Source organism: Pygocentrus nattereri, chromosome 20 (assembly GCF_015220715.1).
Source record: "Pygocentrus nattereri isolate fPygNat1 chromosome 20, fPygNat1.pri, whole genome shotgun sequence".
Classification (NCBI taxonomy): Eukaryota; Metazoa; Chordata; class Actinopteri; order Characiformes; family Serrasalmidae; genus Pygocentrus; species Pygocentrus nattereri.
The window spans coordinates 36,370,709-36,397,208 of record NC_051230.1 but is presented as its reverse complement, the minus strand read 5'-3'; the positions used below and the strand labels follow the sequence as shown (position 1 = coordinate 36,397,208).

General features: G+C 44.4%; 2 protein-coding genes across 3 annotated transcripts in view; one reads left to right on the top strand and one right to left on the bottom strand.

Annotated features, from left to right (window-relative positions):
• The window catches only part of osmr (oncostatin M receptor), a 20,568-nt gene extending 2,479 nt beyond the window's left edge, over positions 1-18,089 (top strand). Inside the window, exons 4-16 of one of the 2 annotated variants that reach the window (XM_017686234.2) lie at positions 99-231; positions 1,902-2,053; positions 4,066-4,199; positions 6,048-6,198; positions 6,419-6,498; positions 8,821-9,016; positions 10,578-10,775; positions 10,965-11,066; positions 13,416-13,574; positions 14,789-14,941; positions 15,192-15,273; positions 17,159-17,243; positions 17,415-18,089. In XM_017686234.2, coding sequence (XP_017541723.2) covers positions 99-231; positions 1,902-2,053; positions 4,066-4,199; positions 6,048-6,198; positions 6,419-6,498; positions 8,821-9,016; positions 10,578-10,775; positions 10,965-11,066; positions 13,416-13,574; positions 14,789-14,941; positions 15,192-15,273; positions 17,159-17,243; positions 17,415-17,885 — 2,096 coding nt within the window. In that variant the 3' untranslated portion in view covers positions 17,886-18,089. The remainder of the gene's footprint in view (positions 1-98; positions 232-1,901; positions 2,054-4,065; positions 4,200-6,047; positions 6,199-6,418; positions 6,499-8,820; positions 9,017-10,577; positions 10,776-10,964; positions 11,067-13,415; positions 13,575-14,788; positions 14,942-15,191; positions 15,274-17,158; positions 17,244-17,414) is intronic. The other variant, XM_037531375.1, reaches the window with a different exon arrangement.
• A 4,536-nt stretch (positions 18,090-22,625) lies between these two features.
• The window catches only part of rictora (RPTOR independent companion of MTOR, complex 2 a), a 32,626-nt gene continuing 28,751 nt past the window's right edge, over positions 22,626-26,500 (bottom strand). The window contains exon 40 of the mRNA XM_017686229.2: positions 22,626-26,012. Within this exon, the coding sequence (XP_017541718.1) occupies positions 25,962-26,012 (51 nt within the window). The 3' untranslated portion in view covers positions 22,626-25,961. The remainder of the gene's footprint in view (positions 26,013-26,500) is intronic.

The following is a 26,500-nucleotide window of genomic DNA, read 5'->3' as shown; positions in this document are numbered from 1 at the left end:
AGCTCTGCTGAGGCTGGTGGGCAGTGTCTTGATGTATGCTTTCTGTATCTGAGTCAGCGCTCACCAGGACAGACTCTGACTCTGAATTCTTTCATCAGTTCCTCCAGAGAAGCCACAGAACCTGAGCTGCATGACGAAGAACCTGCAGATAATCACCTGCAAATGGGAGTGTGGCCAGCAGCTGGACGTGGATCACCCTCTCCGCCGTCGCCGATACTCACTGCGCGTCCAGTCAGTCTGATTTCATTCCAGCACAGTTTTAACACCCGCTGTACAATCGCACTGTCAGAAACTGACTCTAGATCAGTAAGGATCAGTAAGCTGACTCTAGATCAGTAAGGATCAGTAAGCTGACTCTAGATCAGTATAGTTTACCTTATTAGAAACGGACTCTACACCAGTAAGGATCAATAAGCCGACTCTAGATCAGTAAGGATCAATAAGCTGATTCTAGATCGGCATAGTTTACCTTATTAGAAACAGACTCTAGATCAGTAAGGATCAGTAAGCTGACTCTAGATCAGTATAGTTTACCTTATTCAAAACCGACTCTAGATCTTCAGCTGACTCTAGAACAGACTGTAACATAATTTCCTTTATTCACAGTAATCATAAATAAAGAACTCTCCCTTCCAGGAGTGTAGTTTGTTAGCAGTGAGCTGTGGTTGCCAGGCAACATATGGTTATCGCTGTAGCCTGACTGCAGAAGAGCTGATGGGATCTGTGGCGTCGTCTCCTATCATCAGTGTTGATCTCCTGAGGTTTCAGTGGGTTCCTCCAGCTGAAGAGCACAGGATGCCTGTGGAAGACTCACTCGCTCACTCAGAGGGACATGATGTGCCCGATTTGTCTCTGTCTGAGTGACGAGTCTTTCTCCAGCGTTAGTGGACAGATGATCCTCACCTGTATGGGGGAATCCATTGATTCAAGATCTCCACATAATTAAACGGTTAAGATGTAAACAGAGCGGTTCAGAGCGGTTTGGTTTCTAGAGAAACTTACCAAGTCAGCGTTATTCACAGTGGTGGTGATGGGAACCAGACGTCCCTCTAAAAGCTCCTCACAGTGGTGGTGATGGGAACCAGACGTCCCCCTCTAAAAGCTCCTCACAGTGGTGGTGATGGGAACCAGACGTCCCCCTCTAAAAGCTCCTCACAGTGGTGGTGATGGGAACCAGACGTCCCCTCTAAAAGCTCCTCACAGTGGTGGTGATGGGAACCAGACGTCCCTCTAAAAGCTCCTCACAGAAAGTTCCTACATGAACTGGTTCTGAATTCACTGCCTGATGACTGAGACGCTGTTTTATGAGAGTTTAGAGAAGGTTTTGGTACAAATTTCTTAGTCTGCACTCTTAAAATGGTTCAAGGGTTCTTTGGTGAGAAAAAATGAATGCTCAAGGAACCTTTTCCATGGTTAAAGGGTTCTTTGAATCATTTGAAGGGTTCTTTGGATTGACAGGGAATGTGCTTTACATAGTTCTTTTTAGAATCTGTTTGAGAACGGTTCTATATAGCACCAAAAAAGGTTCTTCTATTGTTATGGGCTTGACATTGTAAACAATAACAGATCCCTCCTTGGTGCTATATAGCACCATTTTCAAAAAGATGCTTTATAGAACCATCTATAGTACGGTCTACCTCAGTCTGAAAACCCATTTAGTAATGCGAAGAACCCTTTAATCGTGGAAGAGGTTCTTTGAGTGTTCATGATTCTATGTAGAAGACTCGTGTAGGTTCTCTGGTGGTTCTGGATGGTAAATAAAGTGTCTATATCTGTGTTGTATTCATGGTGACCCCTGGTTCCCATCACCACCACTGGAAAGACGTCTGAACCATTGGGGACACTGGGGGGGGGCACTTATGATTGTGACGAGTGTAACGACTCTCCTGGTTCTGCTGCAGAGACTCAGATGAAGCTGAAGTCCAGTGTGGTGTGGACTTGTTGTGTAATTTTGCCGCTCTGCCGAACCGCAGCTTCTACAACATCAGTGTCGTGATGAGGAACGCTCTGGGGGAGGAGAGCCAGAGTTACGCCTTCAACATCTCACACAGGGGTACAGCAGCCGTTATTCACCTCTGTTCTCCCTATTTATACAGACTACAGACACACTATTAACAGAACTACTAAACCAACACTGGCCTTTCAGGATTTACTGAAAGGCTTCTTTAGTGTTTGTCCTGATGTCCATCCATACTGGAAAGCATTCTGCAGCGCTCTGACTCCCTCAGACTATGAGTGATTCAGTACCCACTATAAATAAATCAGTACCTGCTATGTCAGATTCAGGATCTACTCTGAATGATTCAGTATCTACTATGAAATACTTAGTATCTAATATGAATAGATTAGTATCTGCTATGAATGATTCAGTATGTACTATAAATGATTCAGGATCAACTATGAAAGATTTAGTATCTGCTATGAATGATTCAGTATCTGATGTGTGATTCAGAATCTGATGTGAATGATTCAGTATCTGATGTGAAAGATTCAGAATCTGATGTGAATGATTCAGTATTTGATGTGAAAGATTCAGAATCTGATGTGAATGATTCAGTATCTGATGTGTGATTCAGAATCTGATGTGAATGATTCAGTATCTGATGTGTGATTCAGAATCTGATGTGAATGATTCAGTATCTGATGTGAAAGATTCAGAATCTGATGTGAATGATTCAGTATTTGATGTGAATGATTCAGAATCTGATGTGTGATTCCGAATCTGATGTGAATGATTCCAAATCTGATGTGAATGATTCAGTATCTGATGTGAAAGATTCAGAATCTGATGTGAATGATTCAGTATTTGATGTGAAAGATTCAGAATCTGATGTGAATGATTCAGTATCTGATGTGTGATTCAGAATCTGATGTGAATGATTCAGTATCTGATGTGAAAGATTCAGAATCTGATGTGAATGATTCAGTATTTGATGTGAATGATTCAGAATCTGATGTGTGATTCCGAATCTGATGTGAATGATTCCAAATCTGATGTGAATGATTCAGTATCTGATGTGAAAGATTCAGAATCTGATGTGAATGATTCAGTATTTGATGTGAAAGATTCAGAATCTGATGTGAATGATTCAGTATCTGATGTGTGATTCAGAATCTGATGTGAATGATTCAGTATCTGATGTGTGATTCCGAATCTGATGTGAATGATTCCAAATCTGATGTGAATGATTCAGTATCTGATGTGAAAGATTCAGAATCTGATGTGAATGATTCAGTATTTGATGTGAAAGATTCAGAATCTGATGTGAATGATTCAGTATCTGATGTGTGATTCAGAATCTGATGTGAATGATTCAGTATCTGATGTGTGATTCAGAATCTGATGTGAATGATTCAGTATCTGATGTGAAAGATTCAGAATCTGATGTGAATGATTCAGTATCTGATGTGTGATTCAGAATCTGATGTGAATGATTCAGTATCTGATGTGTGATTCAGAATCTGATGTGAATGATTCAGTATCTGATGTGAAAGATTCAGAATCTGATGTGAATGATTCAGTATTTGATGTGAATGATTCAGAATCTGATGTGTGATTCCGAATCTGATGTGAATGATTCCAAATCTGATGTGAATGATTCAGTATCTGATGTGAATGATTCAGTATCTGATGTGAATGATTCAGTATTTGATGTGAATGATTCCGAATCTGATGTGTATGATTCAGTATCTGATGTGAATTATTCAGTATTTGATGTGAATGATTCCGAATATGATGTGAATGATTCCAAATCTGATGTGAATGATTCAGTATCTGATGTGAATGATTCAGTATCTGATCTGAATTATTCAGTATTTGATGTGAATGATTCCGAATCTGATGTGAATGATTCAGTATCTGATGTGAATGATTCAGTATCTGATGTGAATGATTCCAAATCTGATGTGAATGATTCAGTATCTGATGTGAATGATTCAGTATCTGATGTGAATGATTCAGTATCTGATGTGAATGATTCAGTATTTGATGTGAATGATTCAGAGTCTTCTTTGAACGTAAAGTGTAAATTGTTATTTAACATTGTGTTTGTGTGTGTTCTACAGTGTTTCCTGTTCCTGAGTGTGTGGTCGTGTCTCCGGGGGCAACAGATGTGGAGGTGTACTGGTATTTAATAGGGAATTTTACTGGCCGGCACTTTAGCTGCCAAATCACGATGGAGCCAACAGGAAAAACAACCGTGAGCCGTTAATCTCTCAGCTCTGATTCACAGCACCATCACTAGCTAACGCTGCTAACTGAACATAGCTTACGCCAGCTAACGCTGCTAACTGAACATAGCTTACGCCAGCTAACGCTGCTAACTGAACATAGCTTACGCCAGCTAACTGTGCTAATTTAAAACAGCTAACACTGCCCACTGTAAATGTAACTAGTTAACACAAGCTAACTTCGCTATCTGTCCTGCCAGTGTGTCGCTGTTGCACATGAGTGGCTGGAGAGTAAAAGCCACACAGCGCCACCTGGTGTGCGGAAGCCGCAGCTGTTCAGTGTTCCAGCCTTTGATGCTAGACCTGGCTCAGGTGCAGAAAAGCGTAATCAGTACCAGTAAAGGTGTTTTTTTTTTTAAGTTGGGTAACACTTTATTTGAAGGGATCCTTTGTAGATGATTAATAAACTCGTAACAGATTATCAGTAACACATTAACAGCATATCAGTGAAGTAGCCGTAGTGGAACATCTGAACACACTGAAGTAAATCTGTAGATGTTCTGTTATTCATATTAAGTAGATGTGTTGTTATTATACTACTTCTATTACGCAAAACCTAACCTAACCAACTTTACCCAACACCTAACCCTCATCCTGGCCCTACTCCTAACCCTCACAATGGCCCTACCCCCAACCCTAACATTAACCTCAACCCAAAACCTAATCCTAACCCTCATATGTATTTTTTTTTTTTTTTAACAATATGTTTATTACGTTTTTTCAAAAGTGTTATGTACAACTAGACAGGTAAACAACAGAAAAAAATATACATTATGCTTAAAAAAAGGAATGACAAGAAGATTTAAAATGAGAAAACGCACACAAAAACAAAACAGACAGGGCGTACAAACTAAGGCAATGACTTATCTTCACTAGTGCAAAGCCAGCATTAACAGAAAAAATTAAAAAAAAGGAAAGAGGCGGATAGTCACATTGTTTCAAGGTCTCCATCAAACTCTTCGAGATGGTCCAAGAATGGCCGCCATATCTTATAAAATTCTCTGAGATTATTAGACAGATTGTACCTGATTTTCTCCATGTGCAATAGAGATGTGAGCTCAGATAGCCACGTCTTGAAAAGGGGCACCGCCTCTGACTTCCAAAGCATTAAAATGAGTCTTTTTGCAACAACCATTCCGTACATTATGGTGTGTTGTACACGCTTGCTTTGCGGCAACAGAACCATTGAGTACCCAAAAAGTGCCACCTGTGGGTCAGGCTTGAAAACACAATTGTACATCTCACAGAACCATTGAAATACAATGCACCAAAGGTCATACAGTTTGGGACATGACCAGAAAAGGTGGGCTAAGGTACCATCTGCAGACTTGCATCTCTGACACAGAGGGGAGACAGTTGGATATATTTTATGCAGTTTAGTTTTAGAGTAGTAGAGCATGCATAGGCATGACCTTGAACTGAATAAGGTGATGTCTAGCGTTGATGGAGCAATATTGTATTCTACTGAGACCTTCCCCCCAAACAATATCATCAATCTGGATACTCAACTCTTCTTCCCAGGCACTCTTCAAAGACTGGGTGGCACAGTCCACTTGTTCAGAGAATATTTTAACAAAATTTGAAATCAGGTGTCTTGAATCTGGTGGGCCAAACAAAAGATTATAAATCTTACTTTCCTCAGGAAGAGTTTCAAAATTATGTATGTTTTGGCGTACCTAGTTCCTAACTTGCAAGTACCTGAAGAAATGTGTTGCTGGGAGGGAGAACTTATGTTGCAGTTGAGTAAATGAGGCAAAATGCTTATTAAGGTACAAACAGTATAAGGTGTCTGATGTTGGGCTTTGCTGTTTGTACAGGAGGGGCAGTTTGTCGTGTCCGAACCTGAACAGAGTCTCCGAGCGACTGTGCAGCTGCTGCAGCCGAGCTCTCAGTACTCCACCACGGTGCGCTGCGCGCTGCAGGGCAACGACTGGGGGTTGTGGAGCTCCAACACCAGCTTCAGCACAGGTCAGCTTTCGGAACACATTAGCCTCTTTGTGCAGCGCCTCCTAGGGGCCGTTCTGGCAGGTGAGACCCTGTTGTCTCTCTGTGTGTCGCTGTTGAGAAGCTAGTGAGCAATGAGCACCTTTACACTGCAGTAAACAGACCCCTTCATTGAGCTCCGACTCACCCATGAAGATCTACGATAGCACCCGAATAAGCAGCGTTTGTACTCTGTCGTCCTCAGAGCCGCTGGTGACGGTTGATATCTGGACCCGCACCAGGCGTCAAGCTTACAATTGCAGCCTCACCGTTCTGTGGAACACTGTAAGTGTAAAACTTCTCACCACTCACTTTCGGATTCAACACCAGATACGAGTGCAGGAGGTACGAGTGTCGCTGCTGCAGGAGAAATGAAAATGACTCACAATGAAACATTGGGTTTACTTAAGAACATTGTCAAGCGGTTCCACCCAAAGTGTTGAGTCGCTTCTAATGCACATGATAGAATAACATGAAGAGTTCATACGCAAAAAACGATAAAGAGCATCGCTTAAAATGGAGCTGAGGCTCTAACGCCGTTATTGTGTAAGCCAGCGCTGTTCTCCATCAGAACCCCATGAATCTGTCAATTCTGCCAATCAGAGCGCAGTATTCAGGTCAGGGGATGCAGCACTGGCGCCGACTGTTTGAGGCAGAATCCCAAACATCTCCTCCCTGCGAAGAGCAGCACGAAGGCCTCAAACTAGAGCTCAGAGTCTCACAGAGAACCGCGCTGGATTCAGCCATGAGCTCAATTCATCCTGGATACAGACCAATATTTGGGTGGAAAAGACTAAATTCCATAACTCATAGTGACTGTATAGGGAGCAGTGAGGCATCTGAGCCTCAGCCTGAGGATCCTCAGAGCTCTGATCTCATAGACGATGAATATTGATGTAACATTGTAGTGGAGCGATTTATTCAGTGCAAATCCAGGGTCATGGTCAGGACAGTCCAAGTTCAATGAGCCAACACGGAGAGCAGGAGGGACGGACATCACGAAACAAACACAGAATCCAAACAATACACTTCAAACAGTACAAACCGCACAAACAACACATCAAACACTTCAAACTCTTCAAACAGTACATACAATACATAAAGACCAGCAAGCACAAGGGGCAAACGCAGGGCTTAAACAGGGAGAATGACAGATAACAAGACACAGGTGGGAACAATCAAGGGCGGAGTCTGAAAACAAGGGGGCAGAACCGGGAGGAAACCAAGCAAAGAAGCACATGGACATGTAAACAGATGCACATGGAAGACTGGGAGGGGCCAGTCGTGACAATCGATCTTTAATGGCTGCTTGTGTTCAGCTTTCAGATCTTTACCTGCTTGATTTATGGAAAAAGTGCTAAATATTGACCTTGAAAGATTGAAACGTTGAATTTTGTCAGTTAGTATTTTGTTGACTTACAGTTTGATTTCACCTGGAGTGCACAATCAAAAATATGATTTATGAAAATGTATATAAAGATATCCGTTTTTTGCAAATGAGCTCTTCACATGTGCTTAATAAGTAAGATGGAACCGCTTGATGTAACATTTTAAAGTGTATAGACACAAATCGCAGCGCACACTGACGCATAAACAGCACAACCTTTAACACTGAAATAAGTTCAGTCACGTCACTCGATGACTGGGATGACTGGTTTTATGATTGTTATTAAGTGTTATAGATGCTTTATTAAGTTAAGTGATACTTCTTTTAATCCCACAAACGGGAAAATTCCACCTCCGCATTTAACCGATCTGTGAAGTGAAACACCACATACACACTAGTGAACACACACACACTAGGGGGCAGTGAGCACACTTGCCCAGAGCGGTTAGGTGTCTTGCTCAAGGACTCCTCAGTCATGTGCTGTCGGCTTTGGGGATCGAACCGGCGAACTTGCGGTTACAGTTCCCCAGCTCCCTAACCTCCAGCCCATGACTGCCCCCTTTATCTGTGTAAAAGGCTCTAAACAGAGTAGTGACCCTTGTGGTATAACAAATTTACAAGCCATCAGAGAATTCATTATGGTGCATCATTACAGCGTTAGGATGCATTATAAGCGTTTATAAGTATGCTTACTTGTAAGTTATAAGTACTATGTTAATAGTGCATTACTACTATTAACTATTTAAATTTGAAAGTTTTGACTTTTTCAGGATTGTAAAGTGAAAATTGTGTCTTAAAATTAGTAAAGTTGTCGTCTTTCATACAAAAACGTTTTATGTTCTCCTCTCCAAAAAGCTCTTTATTTGATTTGAAGAAGTTTTAGACGAGTGTCTAATTAGCTCAGGAAAATCAGACAAATGCAGTCTAATCTGTCAGAATTCCAAGCTCTTGATCCAGGGGACTCCTGTTGTCTGGACAAGTGAAGTTTGTTTCGTTGAGCGCTCAGGTCTCAGACATACAGCTAGTCCATAAGACATTGGGCTAACGCAGTTATATAGCTGGACTGATGGCAAGATTAGACCCAGCTCATGCAGGACAAGCGACAGGGGTGATAAGTGTGACCGGTGTTTTACAGGCTCCACTGTGAATGTTCCTCTGTTGAAGGCTGAGGTCAGTGATGAGCTCTGGGTCAGTGCTCACATTAGTCTTGTTCCTCTCAGTTTAACAGTGCCTCAGACTCCAACATCAAGGTGTTTGAGGTGTGCGTGGCACAGGACTCGACTCGGAGCAGAGAATGTGTGAATGTGAAGGTGATGAAGGTGTACTTCACGGTGGGCTTTGGACAGTGTAACGTGTCGGTGCGAGCGGTCACCCTCAGAGGATCATCCATAACGTCAAATATCAGCGTGCATACAGGTGAGCACTCAACACCCCTTCCTGTAAAACATGCTAACTGACTCCACTGTCGGACCCCCTTCAGGACCACATGTCGGACCCCCTTCAGGACCACATGCAGGACCCCCTGCAGGACCCACTCATAGGGCTGAGCGATTTGGGCAAAATATCTAATTGACCAATGCTGTGGCTGCGATTAAAACCCTGATTGTTTTCTCTAAATTGACATTCAGGACTTTTTTTGAGCAATAAGCCCAACTTTTTCTGACTCAAGGCTCCAGACTTCCAGACATCTGTGGTTGTGATGTCACAGCACTAGGGAGCCTCTGACTGGTCTATCTCATCTACTAGCAGCTCCGTGTTATTGGGCTAAATTTCCCAAGTTAAAAACATTTAAGACAACATTGTTGTTATTGTCGGTCATGATTAATAAATCAGGTCTTGCGATTTGAGAATTGCGCTCTTTTAACTTGCGATTGTTCAGCTCTACTCGTTGCACTGCCGTGTTTTGTTTCTGAGGCCTTTTAAATTCACACTTCACTTACATTAGACATACCGTTGAGTGCAAAAGTTTGGGCACACACATTTTGTTGTTCTTCATGTGAAAAGACGTTAACGCTTCGTAAACACGACAAATTATTAGTATTATTAAATGATTATTTATTTGCTTAATTATAATTTTTAAGGAAATAAAACACAAAAGGTGGCACGTGAATAAGAGTTTTGGGCACCCTTTCGGTCACGGCTTATTAAGACCCACCTTTGGCTACATCCAGATGTTTCTTATAGACAGCTAATAGTCTTTCTTTTCTTAACAAAGAACTTCTTTCTTTTTTTCCTTGCATCAATTTTCTAGTTCTGGAATATGTAAGTCATGTCTGAGCATGTCTGAGACCCGAGCACAGATTGCCGGTGTATCGTGTTCATTTCTGGGGACGGTGAAGGTCATTATAAATCCTAAACCTTTCGTTTCTTCACGGAATTCAAGGTTAATGTTGATGTGATTTGGATCTCTGTCTTGTAAAATGTTGCATCTGTTTCTTCTTGTGGATAATTAGCTTCCAGAATTGGTTGATATTTAGTAGAATCCATTCAATCCTCACAAACAGTCAACAGTGGGCACGGTGTTCCTTTCATCAAATGCTGCTCCTGTTTTCTCCAAGCACACCATCGGCGAATGTGGACATTACTCAATCAGTCCAGAGGGCTTGATTTCAAAATGTCTCAGGCGTATCTAGTAGATGTTGTTTACGTACTTCAGACATTGACGTTTGTGATGACACCACAGTTAAGCTTTCCTTCCGGCGTATTTTGCTTTGTACAAGTCCGTTATCTTTCAGATTCTCAGCCTCTTAGAGGAGCTTATGGCTGTTGAGTGTAAGAAGAACACCCATTGAAACCGTTGATCTGACTTGGATTAAGGTCCTATGAGTCAAATGAGCTCTGAAACCTTCCAAAAAACACTCGATGAATGGGTATCCAAACTTTTGCACACACCACATTTTATCATTTATTTTTTTCCAATGTGTCAAATTCATAAAATAAACAGCATGTATTGACAGCAGCATGTGGTCTGCGACAGGGTGGCTCATTACAGAACCCATGCTGAAGGAGAAGAGGATTGTGGGTAACCCAGAGGGGTTCCTGCTGTCCTGGTCCGCGCTCTCTTCTGCCACATGCGGCTACGCTGTGGAGTGGTGCGTGATGGGTAATGCTGAGCCATGTGATCTGCGGTGGAGGAAGGTCTCAGCCAATCAGACATCACTATCCCTCAGTGCAGGTACCCAAGCAGTTCACCACCAGGTGGCTCAGGTGTTCATCTACATATTCCATCGACGTTAGTGAAGAAAAATCCTCAGCTGCATTTCAGTGCCGCTTCATTCACGATTATTAACGTTCAAACCTGCCGACTCAGCCCACGATTCCTGGCTCTGGATGAGACATGAGCAGCCTGTTGTTGTTTTCGCAGAGGGCTTCAGGAAGGGCCACAGATACACCTTCAGAATCTTCAGCTGCCAGACGGAAGGTCACCGGGTTCACGAGAAGCACACTGGCTATCTGGAGGAGCAGGGTGAGCTTGCACACCAACTGCCTTTCCTGTGCAGTAACATTGCTCAACACAAACTGCGGCTGAAGAAAACAGGCATGTTTGCTTAGCGAGTGTTTCGCAATAGATGTTCATGTTAGAAATGTTCGATTTTGTTTGAAATTCAATAAAACTGCGCATGAGGCGTAAACACTGCCGTAGAAATGAAGACGTATGCAGCGTTTATGCCAGTACTTCTGCAGCACAGTTCATGATACTCTCGATGTTGCACAGCTGGTCATTGAGAAGCGTAGTCGAGTGGTCGTCGCTCTGTAGTCGGCACCGTGCGATGTTAGCAATTTTCGAAAACTGCTGCTATGATGAAGCCAACTGATTTTGTCGTGCAGACATTTGCCAGTTTCTCTGAATTACGATGTCACTAAGGAACCAAAACATGAATATTGCTACCAGTAAGCTAACACCGACCTCATGAGTCTGACCTCACCAGAATAGCCCACTCAGTCCGGCAGGCTCTGTCAGGCTGCAGTCTGAGTAGCTGGAGTTGGTCTGTAACAGTGTTGGAGTGTATAGTCTATAATTGTATAGTTAGCTTGCTTGTAGTTTTTACATAGCAATGTTTATATTTTGACTCATGAAAACCTCAGAATTCAGAGCATCTAATGCACACAGGACAAAACACATCCACAGGACAAAACACACCCAGAGGACAAAACACATCCAGAGGACAAAACACATCCAGAGGACAAAACACACCCACAGGACAAAACACACCCACAGGACAAAACACATCCACAGGACAAAACACATCCAGAGGACAAAACACATCCAGAGGACAAAACACACCCACAGGACAAAACACATCCACAGGACAAAACACACCCACAGGACAAAACACATCCACAGGACAAAACACATCCAGAGGACAAAACACATCCACAGGACAAAACACATCCACAGGTAAAACATCCAGAGGACAAAACACATCCACAGGACAAAACACATCCAGAGGACAAAACACATCCACAGGACAAAACACATCCACAGGTAAAACATCCAGAGGACAAAACACATCCACAGGACAAAACACATCCACACAACAAAACACACCCAGAGGACAAAACACACCCACAGGACAAAACACATCCACAGGACAAAACACACCCAGAGGACAAAACACATCCAGAGTACAAAACACATCCACAGGACAAAACACATCCACAGGTAAAACATCCAGAGGACAAAACACACCCAGAGGACAAAACACACCCACAGGACAAAACACATCAACAGGACAAAACACACCCAGAGGACAAAACACATCCACAGGACAAAACACATCCACAGGACAAAACACACCCAGAGGACAAAACACATCCAGAGGACAAAACACATCCAGAGGACAAAACACATCCACAGGACAAAACACATCCAGAGGACAAAACACATCCACAGGACAAAACACATCCACAGGTAAAACATCCAGAGGACAAAACACATCCACAGGACAAAACACATCCAGAGGACAAAACACATCCAGAGGACAAAACACATCCACAGGTAAAACATCCAGAGGACAAAACACATCCACAGGACAAAACACATCCACAGGACAAAACACACCCAGAGGACAAAACACACCCAGAGGACAAAACACACCCACAGGACAAAACATCCAGAGGACAAAACACATCCACAGGTAAAACACATCCACAGGACAAAACACATCCACAGGACAAAACACACCCAGAGGACAAAACACACCCACAGGACAAAACACACCCAGAGGACAAAACACATCCAGAGGACAAAACACATCCACAGGTAAAACACATCCACAGGACAAAACACATCCAGAGGACAAAACACATCCACAGGACAAAACACATCCAGAGGACAAAACACATCCAGAGGACAAAACACATCCACAGGACAAAACACATCCGATTTGTTGTCCACAGGGTTGATTGTCCCATAGAGATAAATGGATTTGACCTGGATCTCCTTATATGGGCATGACCCCGGCTACAGAATGAAGCACTACTTCAGAGCTCTGTTACCATTGGAATTTGGGGGTGGGGTTTGGAGGGGGTCTACTTTTTTTCACAGTGCAGTCCAGCACCAAAAGTTTCGAGATCACATCAGATCCTACGTGACTACACAGGACATCGTTTGTTAATTGTTTTTGCCACAATATGCAAATGGATGTTTGGGTTTTGGTGGAATTATTTCCATCAAAATGATGTGCAGATCTTTCTGTTTAACTCACCAGTGTGATATAATCACAGTACAGTAGTCTGTCTTACGGTTATCTGCATGAAGCCCGTCGGTACTCAGCAGTCTGTGATGGTGTATCTGTGGTCTCTCTGTGTGTAGAGCCGCTAAGCGCCCCGGAGCTGTCCTACTCTCTGAGCATCTTTTGGTCTTCAATGTTGCTGCAGTGGAGCTTCAACGAGGAGGATTCAGAACATCCTGGGTTTATCACAGGATACAGACTGACCATACAGGAGCATGCAGACTGGACCTACAGTAACAGTCAGTGTCTAATACATGCTGGACCTAGGGTTGAGAGAGTCAGTCAATGTCTAATATAGACTGGACCAATGTAACAGTCATTGTTAATGCAGACTGGCCCTACAGTAACAGTCATTGTGTAATATAGACTGGACCTACAGAAATAGTCCATTTCTAATACAGACTGGACCTACAGTAACATCAGTTTCTAATACAGACTGGACCTACAGTGATAGCCAGTGTCTAAGACAGACTGGACATACAGTAACACCAGTTTCCAATATAGACTGGTCCTACAGCAACAGTCAGTATACAGAGTGGACCTACAGTTACAGTGTCTAATACAGACCGGACCTACAGTAACAGTGTCTTTAATGTAGACTGGACCTATATTAACAGTCAGCATACAGGCTGGACCTACAGTATTACCAGTGTCTAATACAGACTGGACCTACAGTAACAGTCAGTATTCAGACTGGACCTATAGGAACAGTCAGTCTCAAATACAGACTGGACCTACAGTAACAGTTAGTGTCTAATACAGACTGTACGTACAGTAACAATTAGTGCCTAATACAGACTAGACCTACAGTAACAGTCAGTATACAGACTGGACCTACAGTTACAGTGTCTAATACATATCAGACCTACAGTAACAGTGTCTTTAATACAGACTGGATCTACATTAACAGTCAGCATACATGCTGGACCTACAGTATTATCAGTGTCTAATACAGACCAGACCTACAGTAACAATCAGTATTCAGACTGGACGTATAGGAATAGTCAGTCTTGAATACAGACTGGACCTACAGTAACAAGTAGTGTCTAATACAGACTGAAGCTACAGTAACCGTGTCTTTAATATAGACTGGGCCTACAGTAACCGTGTCTAACACAGACTGGACCTACAGTAACAGATAGTGTCTAATACAGACTGAAGCTACAGTAATAATGTCTTTAATATAGACTGGACCTACAGTAACAGTTAGTGTGTAATACAGACTGGACCTACAGTAACAGTGTCTTTAATACAGACTAGACCTGCAGTAACAATTAGTGTCTGATACAGACTGGGTTTCCCAAAAACATGATTCCTAAATTGTAGAGCGAGCTTCTCTCTGAACACTCTCTCTCCCAGTAAAGATGTCCTTGACACCAAGGTGCTTCTGGTAAAGTGGGCCCTGCTTGTTCACTTATTCTCCCATCAACATACTGCTGTTAATCACATGCAGGGATTTGGAACATCTCTGTGGAAGACCCTCACCGTAAGTCAGAGACGGTGGAGGGAGTGAAGGAGGGTCAGCGCTACACTATCCAACTGGCTGCCTGTACACGAGCAGGCTGTGGCCTCGAGTCCGTCCACACCATCACGACCCCGCAGAACCGTGAGTGTAACCACACAAAGAGCCAGGCACCTGGATGTAACTGCTGCCCCGTTTTAGGGGGAATGGGATATTTGAATAAGTATCTAGTGAGGTTTGCGGCGAGTGCCGTGATTCAGGCTTGCGGGTAGCACCATGCTAATAGGAAGAGGCCGCTAGCGGAAAGAATATATAAGCCGAATAAAGAAATGACTGAATTATAGATGATACAAATCAGAAGTTGGGAAATTTACACTGTATTTGTCACTTTCAGATTACTTGCTGATGGCAAAGGTCATGACCCCTCTCCTCATACTGATTGGCTGTTGTTTCTGCCTGTGGCCGTGCAAAGAAACGTGAGTATTTCAGAATAAAGCACTGCATGCAGTAAACAGCACCGCCCACCCCCATTTCACCCCTAGACCGTACAACTCAGCCCTGCCCTCACACCCATTTCACCCCTAGACCGTACACCTTAGCCCTGCCCTCACACCCATTTCACCCCTAGACCGTACACCTTAGCCCTGCCCTCACACCCATTTCACCCCTAGACCGTACACCTTAGCCCTGCCCTCACACCCATTTCACCCCTAGACCGTACACCTTAGCCCTGCCCTCACACCCATTTCACCCCTAGACCGTACACCTTAGCCCTGCCCTCACACCCATTTCACCCCTAGACCGTACACCTTAGCCCTGCCCTCACACCCATTTCACCCCTAGACCGTACACCTTAGCCCTGCCCTCACACCCATTTCACCCCTAGACCGTACACCTTAGCCCTGCCCTCACACCCATTTCACCCCTAGACCGTACACCTTAGCCCTGCCCTCACACCCATTTCACCACTGTTCAGTCTCTCAGTGTGTCACAGCGCCCCCACTCAGCATTTTACCATCACTACGCTAAATTAAAGCCATACTGAGGCCACAGAGATCCACAGTAGGACACATGTGGCTTGAAATGTACACAGAGAAAGGCAGCCAGTGTTTTAGGGCAGGATACCTCAGCGAATGTTACAGCACTGGCCTTTTTCAGCTCATATCTTTCAGCTGTAAACAGCCAGGCTGTGTGGAGGTAGTAAAAGATACCAAGTGTGATGAGATGCTAATGGTCCTCAAAATGGGAATTTTTCAGGGGCACATTCCAAACAGAGTGTGATGAGAAACGTCCCTGTTTGGAGCTCTTAAGTGGCACAACCGTCTAAGCGCTGGCGCTGTGTATAGGAGATCGCGAGTTTGATAGCTGGTGATACTGCAGTGATCTCACTCTCTCTCACCGTCTCCCTTCATCACTCAGCACAATGACAGTCAGCGCAGGCGTCTGTTAGCTGACGTAGCAGATCTGGAGGTTGGAGCTTTCCTCCGAACACATTCGGTTGTCCAGTGACGACGCATTTCGAAAACATGCGGTAGCTGGCTTCACAGGTCTTTGGTAGTATGTGATTGGGGGAGTCCTGACTACTGATTGGAATTCGAGAGGCCTAAATTTTGGAGAAAATCGGGGAACCGAAGTGGAGCCTATTGATGAAGGGATGTGCTTTTTTGTATTTGGTGAGTTGTTTGTTCAATGCGGGTGGCGTGGTGGGTAGCGCTGTTCTCTAACAGCAAGGAGGGTCTGGGTTTGATTCACCGTCCAGGTGACCAGGGTCCTCTCTGTGTGGAGTCTGCATGTTCTCTCCGTGTCTGTGTGGGTTTCCTCCGGGTTCTCCGGTTTCCTCCCACAGTCCAAAGACATGCAGTCAGGCCAATTGGACATGCTGAATTTCTGCTAGATGTGAGCGAATGTGTGTGTCTGTCTGTCTGCCCTGCCATGGACTGGCGACCTGTCTAGGGTGTTTCCTACCTTTCCACACGATGAGCGCTGGGATGGGCTCCAGCCCCCCCTGAGAGCCAGAAGGATAGATAGGTTTAGAAAATGTGTGTGTGTGTTTGATCGTTGCTTGAAATCAAAGTTGTGAACGAATCACAATCTTCCATGCTTTTCAGTCTCGTTCAGATAAATGGCAAACGCCATCGTGATATAAGATTATTACCTTAGTATAGAAGCAAAGCAGCAGAACACGTTTATCTGAGTTCTTAACACGGTTACAGGTTGTCCCATTTCATAGGGCAAGATTCCAACCACTACTCAAAAACAAGGGGTAGGGGTAAAAATGCTAACAGGGACTGGGCCGCTAAGTGTGGGACTCTGCTCAGTGTTCAGGTATTACTGTATTTATGAATCTGAGTTTCTCTCCAGGCTGAAAGGAATAGCTGTGGACATTTTCAGCTTCCCTTCAGGTCAGAGGATGAAGGTGCTGGAGCTGGATGACAGTCTGTTTGAAGTAAGATGATCACGCTTTCGCTGTCACTACAGCCGGATTCTCACTGAGAAGAAATGAAGACAGAAATCAATATCAGAAAATATTGAATATTTCAATTTAATCGGGGAGGCCTGGCTGAAGTGTGGCTGTGTGTATTTGCGTGGTTACCTGTGTCTGTTCTGACTCCCTCAGGTGAGCGAGATGCTGCGGGTGCTGCAGGTAGAGGACTGTAAGTGCTGTAATCTGGACTCTGTGGATATGAGAAGCAGCATGGAGGACAAATCGTGGCTGATCTTCACTGAGGAACGTTGTAAACCTGTTGGACCTTCTTCTTCTGAGGAAGAGCTGGTGTGGGACGAGCTGGCTGCTGAGAGGGTGACGAGCGTGACCAACCTCACCTACCTGTCCTCACTCCCGCCGCGCTCAGCCTCACCTGCACTGGAGTCCAGCAGGAGTCACAGAGCCAACTATGTCACCTCCCTCAACACCAACGACTACGTCACCTCCTTTAACACCGACGAGTACGTTACCCCCGTCAGTCCTGGCAACTACATCACCTCCTTTAACACCAGCGACTACCTCAGCTCCATCAAATCCGGCAACTGCGTCACCTCCGTCAGCCCAGGCAACCATGTCACCTCCGTATCCACAGTAACAATGTGACTCAGTTTCAATACGCTGTAATTATACTGACTGATACTGTGAGACTCACCTCTGAAAATCACAGTATGGCGCTTTCATGCTAAAGAAAATACGCCTACTTTGTGTTATTTAGCAGAAATTTAGTTCCTTTTATTGGTATGTCAGTATTTTTAAGGCCAATATGGCAATAACAGTTAAAGCCAAGTAAATCTGTTCATCTCTTAATTACAATTCTCTTGTATTTCTCATTATATTCACGACTGTAAGACTAGTACAAGACATAATCCGTATCGCCCCCTACGCTTCCTGTAGTGTACTACAGTCTGTCAGAGCGACTGTGTGGATCATATGAACATTATAGAGCTTTTTAAATGAAACAGTAGAAGCCGTATCGCCCCCTACGCTTCCTGTAGTGTATTACAGTCTGTCAGAGCGACTGTGTGGATCATATGAACATTATAGAGCTTTTTAAATGAAACAGTAGAAGCCGTATCGCCCCCTACGCTTCCTGTAGTGTACTACAGTCTGTCAGAGCGACTGTGTGGATCATATGAACATTATAGAGCTTTTTAAATGAAACAGTAGAAGCCGTATCGCCCCCTACGCTTCCTGTAGTGTATTACAGTCTGTCAGAGCGACTGTGTGGATCATATGAACATTATAGAGCTTTTTAAATGAAACAGTAGAAGCCGTATCGCCCCCTACGCTTCCTGTAGTGTATTACAGTCTGTCAGAGCGACTGTGTGGATCATATGAACGTTATAGAGCTTTTTAAATGAAACAGTAGAAGCCGTATCGCCCCCTACGCTTCCTGTAGTGTACTACAGTCTGTCAGAGCGACTGTGTGGATCATATGAACGTTATAGAGCTTTTTAAATGAAACAGTAGAAGCCGTATCGCCCCCTACGCTTCCTGTAGTGTATTACAGTCTGTCAGAGCGACTGTGTGGATCATATGAACATTATAGAGCTTTTTAAATGAAACAGTAGAAGCCGTATCGCCCCCTACGCTTCCTGTAGTGTATTACAGTCTGTCAGAGCGACTGTGTGGATCATATGAACATTATAGAGCTTTTTAAATGAAACAGTAGAAGCCGTATCGCCCCCTACGCTTCCTGTAGTGTACTACAGTCTGTCAGAGCGACTGTGTGGATCATATGAACATTATAGAGCTTTTTAAATGAAACAGTAGAAGCCGTATCGCCCCCTACGCTTCCTGTAGTGTACTACAGTCTGTCAGAGTGACTGTGTGGATCATATGAACATTATAGAGCTTTTTAAATGAAACAGTAGAAGCCGTATCGCCCCCTACGCTTCCTGTAGTGTATTACAGTCTGTCAGAGCGACTGCGTGGATCATATGAACATTATAGAGCTTTTTAAATGAAACAGTAGAAGCCGTATCGCCCCCTACGCTTCCTGTAGTGTATTACAGTCTGTCAGAGCGACTGTGTGGATCATATGAACATTATAGAGCTTTTTAAATGAAACAGTAGAAGCCGTATCGCCCCCTACGCTTCCTGTAGTGTATTGCAGTCTGTCAGAGCGACTGTATGGATCATATGAACATTATAGAGCTTTTTAAATGAAACAGTAGAAGCCGTATCGCCCCCTACGCTTCCTGTAGTGTATTGCAGTCTGTCAGAGCGACTGTGTGGATCATATGAACATTATAGAGCTTTTTAAATGAAACAGTAGAAGCCGTATCGCCCCCTACGCTTCCTGTAGTGTATTACAGTCTGTCAGAGCGACTGTGTGGATCATATGAACATTATAGAGCTTTTTAAATGAAACAGTAGAAGCCGTATCGCCCCCTACGCTTCCTGTAGTGTATTACAGTCTGTCAGAGCGACTGTGTGGATCATATGAACATTATAGAGCTTTTTAAATGAAACAGTAGAAGCCGTATCGCCCCCTACGCTTCCTGTAGTGTATTACAGTCTGTCAGAGCGACTGTGTGGATCATATGAACATTATAGAGCTTTTTAAATGAAACAGTAGAAGCCGTATCGCCCCCTACGCTTCCTGTAGTGTATTACAGTCTGTCAGAGCGACTGTGTGGATCATATGAACATTATAGAGCTTTTTAAATGAAACAGTAGAAGCCGTATCGCCCCCTACGCTTCCTGTAGTGTATTACAGTCTGTCAGAGCGACTGTGTGGATCATATGAACATTATAGAGCTTTTTAAATGAAACAGTAGAAGCCGTATCGCCCCCTACGCTTCCTGTAGTGTATTACAGTCTGTCAGAGCGACTGTGTGGATCATATGAACATTATAGAGCTTTTTAAATGAAACAGTAGAAGCCGTATCGCCCCCTACGCTTCCTGTAGTGTATTACAGTCTGTCAGAGCGACTGTGTGGATCATATGAACATTATAGAGCTTTTTAAATGAAACAGTAGAAGCCGTATCGCCCCCTACGCCTCCTGTAGTGTATTACAGTCTGTCAGAGCGACTGTGTGGATCATATGAACATTATAGAGCTTTTAAATGAAACAGTAGAAGCCGTATCGCCCCCTACGCTTCCTGTAGTGTATTACAGTCTGTCAGAGCGACTGTGTGGATCATATGAACATTATAGAGCTTTTTAAATGAAACAGTAGAAGCCGTATCGCCCCCTACGCTTCCTGTAGTGTATTACAGTCTGTCAGAGCGACTGTGTGGATCATATGAACATTATAGAGCTTTATAAATGAAACAGTAGAAGCCGTATCGCCCCCTACGCTTCCTGTAGTGTATTACAGTCTGTCAGAGCGACTGTGTGGATCATATGAACATTATAGAGCTTTTAAATGAAACAGTAGAAGCCGTATCGCCCCCTACGCTTCCTGTAGTGTATTACAGTCTGTCAGAGCGACTGTGTGGATCATATGAACATTATAGAGCTTTTTAAATGAAACAGTAGAAGCCGTATCGCCCCCTACGCTTCCTGTAGTGTATTACAGTCTGTCAGAGCGACTGTGTGGATCATATGAACATTATAGAGCTTTTTAAATGAAACAGTAGAAGCCGTATCGCCCCCTACGCTTCCTGTAGTGTATTACAGTCTGTCAGAGCGACTGTGTGGATCATATGAACATTATAGAGCTTTTTAAATGAAACAGTAGAAGCCGTATCGCCCCCTACGCTTCCTGTAGTGTATTACAGTCTGTCAGAGCGACTGTGTGGATCATATGAACATTATAGAGCTTTTTAAATGAAACAGTAGAAGCTGTATCGCCCCCTACGCTTCCTGTAGTGTATTACAGTCTGTCAGAGCGACTGTGTGGATCATATGAACATTATAGAGCTTTTTAAATGAAACAGTAGAAGCCGTATCGCCCCCTACGCCTCCTGTAGTGTATTACAGTCTGTCAGAGCGACTGTGTGGATCATATGAACATTATAGAGCTTTTTAAATGAAACAGTAGAAGCCGTATCGCCCCCTACGCTTCCTGTAGTGTATTACAGTCTGTCAGAGCGACTGTGTGGATCATATGAACATTATAGAGCTTTTTAAATGAAACAGTAGAAGCCGTATCGCCCCCTACGCTTCCTGTAGTGTATTACAGTCTGTCAGAGCGACTGTGTGGATCATATGAACATTATAGAGCTTTATAAATGAAACAGTAGAAGCCATATCGCCCCCTACGCTTCCTGTAGTGTATTACAGTCTGTCAGAGCGACTGTGTGGATCATATGAACATTATAGAGCTTTTTAAATGAAACAGTAGAAGCCGTATCGCCCCCTACGCTTCCTGTAGTGTATTACAGTCTGTCAGAGCGACTGTGTGGATCATATGAACATTATAGAGCTTTTTAAATGAAACAGTAGAAGCCGTATCGCCCCCTACGCTTCCTGTAGTGTATTACAGTCTGTCAGAGCGACTGTGTGGATCATATGAACATTATAGAGCTTTTTAAATGAAACAGTAGAAGCCGTATCGCCCCCTACGCTTCCTGTAGTGTATTACAGTCTGTCAGAGCGACTGTGTGGATCATATGAACATTATAGAGCTTTTTAAATGAAACAGTAGAAGCCGTGTGGTGTTGTAGAGTCAGTGAGGTGGTGTTCCTGTACACTCAGAGTGAGTTCGGATCCTCTGCGTCCTTCAGGCTTGGAGTCAGGTCTGAACCCCTCAGTGATGTGAGTGATGAAGCGTGAGCGAGTGTTTGTGCTCTGAGCCCCTCGTGGAGCTGCTGAGGGGAGAACTGTGGTTGTGAAATGATGACTTGCTAACTCTCTCCTCTTATCAGCCGCAGCATCCTTCATATCTCCGCTCAGTCTCTCTCACTTCCATCTGACGGTGACTCAGTGTTTCCACAGTGAGACGAGCGCCAAGAGAAAAGCAGAACCAGAGCGCCGAGAGGAGCAACACATCTCAGCAAACACGTCATGATGTATTAACAGACTTCAGTGTTTTTGCTTTCTTTTGCTTATAAGTCACATATTTTGTATGGAACTCCACCGAACATCATGCTTCTTTTACTTTTGTTCGGTGGAACTCTTTAAAGCTCAAATGCGCATTAAAAGGCCCGGATTATGAAAGTCTGATTATTATTATTAATGAGTTTCATACATTTTTACGCACTGATACTCTCAACCGTACCGTTTACTGTCCAGCCTTTGTATTAACCCTGATTCAGTTTGGACGGCTTCCCTACTTCATTTACAAACACTAGTGGCCAAAAGTATGTGGACATCTGACTGTTTTGGCCATACTAGACAGTCTTAAAGGGACAGTACCTGCATAACACAGAACACTGGCAAAGACTCAGGGTGACTGTTTGACTTCTTTAATAATAATAATAATAATAATAATAATAACTCCCTTTGATAAGACTACGTTTCTCACTGCGTCCCAGAGGACACTGTACAGCAGGAACGAGCATTCAGACAAACTCCTTTAAATTACAGCCTCTTATCAATATCATCTTTAGGAAAAATATAAATATCTGTTTTTCTTTCTCTGCTTTCATACAAATTCAGAACAGCTCTGGGCGGCTTACGTCATACAAAAATAATCGTCCAATCAGATCTCGCGCTGAGCAGCGCGGCTGGAGCCGAGTGAAAGGCCAGGCAGTGGAAACGGTGCGAAACAGAGAGGAAGCAGAGGAAACGCAGCTCTCAGGAAATAAACCTCTTCACATCACCACCAGCGCTGCTTACACCCCGCAGCGCAGGGCTTCTGACGAGCTCCGAGACTGCGGCGCCCCCTGCTGGAGCCCGTCCGCCCGCTCGCCGCTGCTGAGGGAATTCTGACTGTCACGTTTCATTAAAGAGCCCATATCCCACTCTCAGCACCTGTGTGGCTTTAGGAGTCGAAAACGGTTCACACAGAATTTCTGATCTCTTTATAGAAATTGTTTAGACTGATGTAGGTAAATGAGCCATGCCCTGATTGGCTGTCCTGCACTGTACCCTCAGGATGAATGGGTGGAGCTAAAGTGCCGTAGGCTAAACTATGTTCAGCCCAGGGTATGGGCCCTTTAAACCTGCTGCATAGCTTTAACGGGTAAATCATCTACAATGTAAATGAATATGAGCTGATCTCCAGCACAGCCGCTGCTTCCTGCTCAGGTTCTGACTGTAAACACGTCCACCAGCACTTTAAAAGGAGGCTAATCCTCCTGATTGGCATTATTAAAACTTTAACCTGGTGCGATTATCGTTGGGTTTAATATCACAGTATCTCATTAAATCAGGTCATCGTCCCAGCCCCGATAGCCAAACGCACTCGCACCGCACTCACCTCAGACCAGCTCGGTTTAAAATCATGTTAGACCTAATCTAAACCAAATACACACAAACACACTGCCTGCCAGCAGCCTGGGCACCTTGCCTCCTCCGTCAGCCTTTATCTAAGTGTTTATTTCACACTCAAAAACCTCCCTGTGCAGGTTTAGTTCACCGTAAAGCAGCTGCGTTTAACGTTTTATCTTCACCCTCTGGCCCAACAGCGGCTGACATCACAGCAAAGGGGGGGAAGTAGGCGTGGCCTTTGGCTTTATTCGTTACGTAGGACTATGGCAGCTTTAGCAGTTCTCATTTAAAAAGGCAGCTAAACACGTTAATCACAGGTGTATAATGTATCAGGACGGGTTGATCGGTGTGGGTGAATCTTTGGCAGAATTTTCAAACCTAAAAGCCCAAAAACAAACAAACAAAACTTGATATGCTGCTGACAGAGTTTCTATAACTGTATTTATTACAGAGGTAGTGATCACTAACTCTCAGCCCAACTCTGATTTCTTTACAGCCAAATTGGCAGGTCTCACTTTAATTAGTTTAAATTTTTTTATTGATCCATTTTCTTTACTACCTGTAGCTCACAATGTGGACCAATCAAACAGCATCATTTACTCATTTAATCCGCCAAACCGGCATTTAAAACTTCTGATCAAGTCCTATATGTACTGAACACTAACGTAATAGAGCGGCGTGTGCAGTCAGAGCTGTTCGCCACCGTGAGGTGAGTGTAGTGACGCCGTGATGTGGCTCAGGTGTATCAGCAGGGCGAGCGCTCCGACCTGCCTCGCCTCACTTGCCTCATTAACCTGCTGTCGGCAGTAAAAACTCGGATTCGTACCAAAATACCAGAACTAAATCTGACTGCAGACGGACTAAGACCGGGGTTGCAGGCATTCTGGAAAGCGAGGTGTCCTAATACTTCTGGCAGGCAGGGCGTATAATAAAGCTAAATCACAGCAGCAGCAGCTCAGTAAGAAATTTTGGGAAAAGCTTTTGGTTAAACGTCTATAAAACTACTGTAATCTACAGTCGGCTCTACTGCTACTCACTCACACTCTACATGTGCAAATACCCTAAGACAGCATGCCGGGGGCGGCGGGGGGTCAGTAACTACACTACAGGCCAAACGGTGGGAACCAGGCTTATTAACCATACAGAACACACGGGAGTGGAGAGCACGGCCTCTGGAAGCTTCTGGAACTGCTCCGGCTGTTTAGCATGTTCTGTGACTGGTGAGCTGATTCAAGAGCCCATATCCTGCATTCCGGTCGTGCTGGAATTGTTCTCCCTGAGTTCCACTTAGAACGTGTCTGTGGATCTTTGTACCGAAAACATTATGAATTTCTATACGATCATTTCCAGCGTCGCTCTATCGCTCACAGTTACACAGACTTCTGTCGCTGTGCCTTTAAGACTAGGGCTAAACAGCCGGGCGGGCCCCAACCAGGCCGAGGCCGGGCGGGCGGGCCCCAACCAGGCCGAGGCCGGGCGGGCGGGCCCCAACCAGGCCGAGGCCGGGCGGGCGGGCCCCAACCAGGCCGAGGCCGGGCGGGCGGGCCCCAACCAGGCCGAGGCCGGGCGGGCGGGCCCCAAACTGCCGTAAGTTTCAGTTCAGGCCCTTTTGTTGTAAAACACTAACGATATTTCTAAGTATTAACATTGGTTTAAAAAGCAGACCGTTTCCACGTCTTTGGCCTGTAGTGTATAAGAGACTGAGACTAAAGAGCTTTTTCTTCGGTATCTACATGCAGTGACTAACGCGAGGAGGACTGTATGAACATCTGTGCAATAAAACACTCACACCTGATTGTCTGGACTGAAAAACTCAGAGAAAGAGGAAAAAATAAATAATTTAAACACGATGGCTTTTCTGACTGTGGAGTCAGTCCTGTGATCACCGTGTGGAAGTCCTGAACTCAGCCGGGAGCCGAGTTTCTCCTGTTGTAGTGTTTCGGCGCTGAGAGCGGCTCATTTCCCAGCGCAGCGCGGCCCTCGGGCAGAGGGATCACCCTTAAAGATGTCCCGCGGTAGAACCAGAGAGAACCCTCCATTAGTCTTAGCTTCTAGTGAGGTTCTCTCGGCTCCATCTGATTTGGTACTCTGCGACTCCTCCAGAACTTCAGTGCAAGTCCAGAAGGTGGCGTTGTAGCTCTGTTCAGAGGCGGTCTTTTAAAGCGAGGGACATTTCCACCCTCCTCACCTTTCTTTCTCTCCAGCATGAACACAGGACCCACCTTCTCTGCTGGATTTGTCCTTCATCGAACGAAGGGAGGAGCAGGAGGCTGGACAGAGGGAAGGAGGGATGGAGAAGAGTGGATAGAAGAGGAGGTGGAAGAAACTCTCAGGACTCCGCAGCAGGTTCCTCTCAGACAGAGCTGACCGGTTTGGATAAGACCGCTTCGGCCTGATCAAACAGCTGCAGAGGAATCAAACGAAGAGTAATATTACCTCAGATGACACTGCCTTAGATTCCACTATATTACCTCAGATGACACTGCCTTAGATTCCACTACATTACCTCAGATGACACTGCCTTAGATTCCACTACATTACCTCAGATGACACTGCCTTAGATTCCACTACATTACCTCAGATGACACTGCCTTAGATACACTACATTACCTCAGATGACACTGCCTTAGATTCCACTACATTACCTCAGATGACACTGCCTTAGATACACTACATTACCTCAGATGACACTGCCTTAGATTCCACTACATTACCTCAGATGACACTGCCTTAGATTCCACTACGTTACCTCAGATGACACTGCCTTAGATTTCACTACATTACCTCAGATGACACTGCCTTAGATTCCACTACATTACCTCAGATGACACTGCCTTAGATTCCACTACATTACCTCAGATGACACTGCCTTAGATTCCACTACGTTACCTC